Source organism: Protobothrops mucrosquamatus, unplaced genomic scaffold (genome assembly GCF_001527695.2).
Source record: "Protobothrops mucrosquamatus isolate PMUCROS unplaced genomic scaffold, P.Mucros_1.0 scaffold23411, whole genome shotgun sequence".
Classification (NCBI taxonomy): domain Eukaryota; kingdom Metazoa; phylum Chordata; class Lepidosauria; order Squamata; family Viperidae; genus Protobothrops; species Protobothrops mucrosquamatus.
In genome coordinates, this window is record NW_015409163.1 from 1 (window position 1) to 1,898 (window position 1,898).

At 60.5% G+C, this 1,898-nt stretch overlaps 1 protein-coding gene across 1 annotated transcript; it reads right to left on the reverse strand.

Moving 5' to 3' along the window:
• Positions 1–171: 171 nt before the first annotated feature.
• Positions 172–1,651, reverse strand: LOC107302029 (ubiquitin carboxyl-terminal hydrolase 48-like; the record flags this gene model as incomplete). The annotated part of the gene is made up of 5 exons (XM_015831163.1): positions 1,547–1,651; positions 1,153–1,308; positions 625–750; positions 369–417; positions 172–198 (listed from the first exon to the last, which is right to left on the reverse strand). Coding segments are annotated over exons 1-5 (463 nt in total), but the record flags the coding sequence as incomplete, so codon positions are not given.
• Positions 1,652–1,898: the final 247 nt, after the last annotated feature.

Here is a 1,898-nt window from a genome sequence, read left to right on the forward strand (position 1 = left end):
AGGGAGAGAGAGAGGGAGAGAGGGAGAGAGAGGGAGAGAGACGGAGAGGGAGAGAGAGGGAGAGAGACAGGGAGAGAGAGAGACAGAGAGGGAGAGAGGGAGAGAGACGGAGAGGGAGAGAGAGGGAGAGAGACAGAGAGAGAGAGATGGGGCAGGGAGGGCAAGGCCTACCTTTGAAGCCTTCCTCCGGAATGCAGACTGGAAAAGAAGACAAAGGCAGTCAGAGAAGCCTCCAGAGCCCACCGCAGTCTACCTTGCTGGGAGGAGAATTGATGGCCGCAGCCGCCATCCCCCCCGAGTGCTTGGCAACAGACCAAAGTGACGGAAAGGCGGGTGGTGGGGAAACCAGGAACACTGGAGGAGGTTACCTTGCATAACGTCATCTATTGCCGCGTAGTCCACAATGGGCTCGTCAGCCTGTTTTGGGGGAGGAAAATTGAGCGTTAGATGGGGGCAAAAGTTGCCCCCTCCCACAAATACACACACCCCACTGGAAGAGAAACAGACCACCTGTGGGATCACCGGCTGACCATCCCAAGCCGAACCGGAGTGGCAGCCAAGGGCAAAGGCTTGGGGCGCGCACAGCCAGAGTCACCGAAAGGTGGAAGGCCACACCTCTCTCACCTTCAGCAAGACCACGGACTCGGGCGTGACCCCCAGGCTGCCCAGCGTGGCCACGTCGTCGGATAGCACCGTCCCGTCGATGGAGAGGTTCTGGTCGAAGGGAGCCACGGAGAAAGCGTGCATGATCTGTGCCGGAAACACACGGCGGGACACTGAACAGGGGAGCTTCTCTGAGTAAGGGAGGGCCACCCCCTTTGCATTCTCCGAGGTGTCCTGAACCAGGGGTCCCCAACCCCTGGTCCATGGACCGGTACCGGGACGCAGCACGCCAGTAACTGGTCCGCACAAACAAGCGAAGCCCCATCCGTGGGATGCAGGCAGCACACAAAACCACACACTCTCCGGTCCGTGGAAAAACCTCTCTCCACGGAACCGGTCCCCGGTGCCCCAAAGGTTGGGGGCCTGTGTCCTGAACGGAGGACGGAAGGCCAGGGAGAAAAGAAGCCCTCAATAGGAACAGCTGCCAGGCTGCTTCTGCGCTGAGCATGGGGGCCCTCTGCGCACGGGCAGGAGTGGGGGGGGGCTCACCTGGATCTTCAGATCCTTCAGGGTCTGGTTAGCGGAGACGAGGAGGGCCTTCTCCCCCCGGATCCTCCTGTGCCGGGTGCTGCGCCGGATGCCCTGCTTCTGGCAGACCACGGAGTTGGGGTGGGAGACCTTCTGCCGCTTGGTGTTGCTGTTCGCCTGGGGGGGGGGCAGAAGAGATTCCAGCCAGGGGGGAAACTGAGGCCCTTCCCTGACCTGCCGGGCCCTTCGCTTTGCACTCAGGCTGCCGGGGGTCCCGAGTCCCCTCCCCAAAGCCACCTTCTGGATTTTCCCCAAACACTAGGCTGCCTCCCTCGCCATGTTTCCACAAGTCTTCCCGCTCGCCCAGACCAGGAAAGTCGCGTGGAGGTTTCTTATCACCAAGACCGGAATTTACCTGGTTGAAATCCGGATCGTGCTCCCCCCCTTCCACCTTGGCCTCCTCCCGCTCTTCTTCGGCCTCCGAACTGCTCACGTTCAGCTCCGGAGCAGCCTCCTTCATGACCTGGAAGGGTGGGGGAGGACAGAGAGGAGAGAGAGCCTCCTTTGGGAATTGAATCTTCACACCGAGTGGGACGGAGCTGAAGTCACTAGTAACATACACACACACACACCCGGGAGAGACTCAAACCCCGGGTCTGGGCCCAAGAAGTAAAGATGCACCCACCGAGGGCTGTACAAAACAGAGACGCCAAGGTTGTCTAGAAAGTGCATGATGGGAAAGAGCCAGGAGGGTCCGTGGCCCCTTC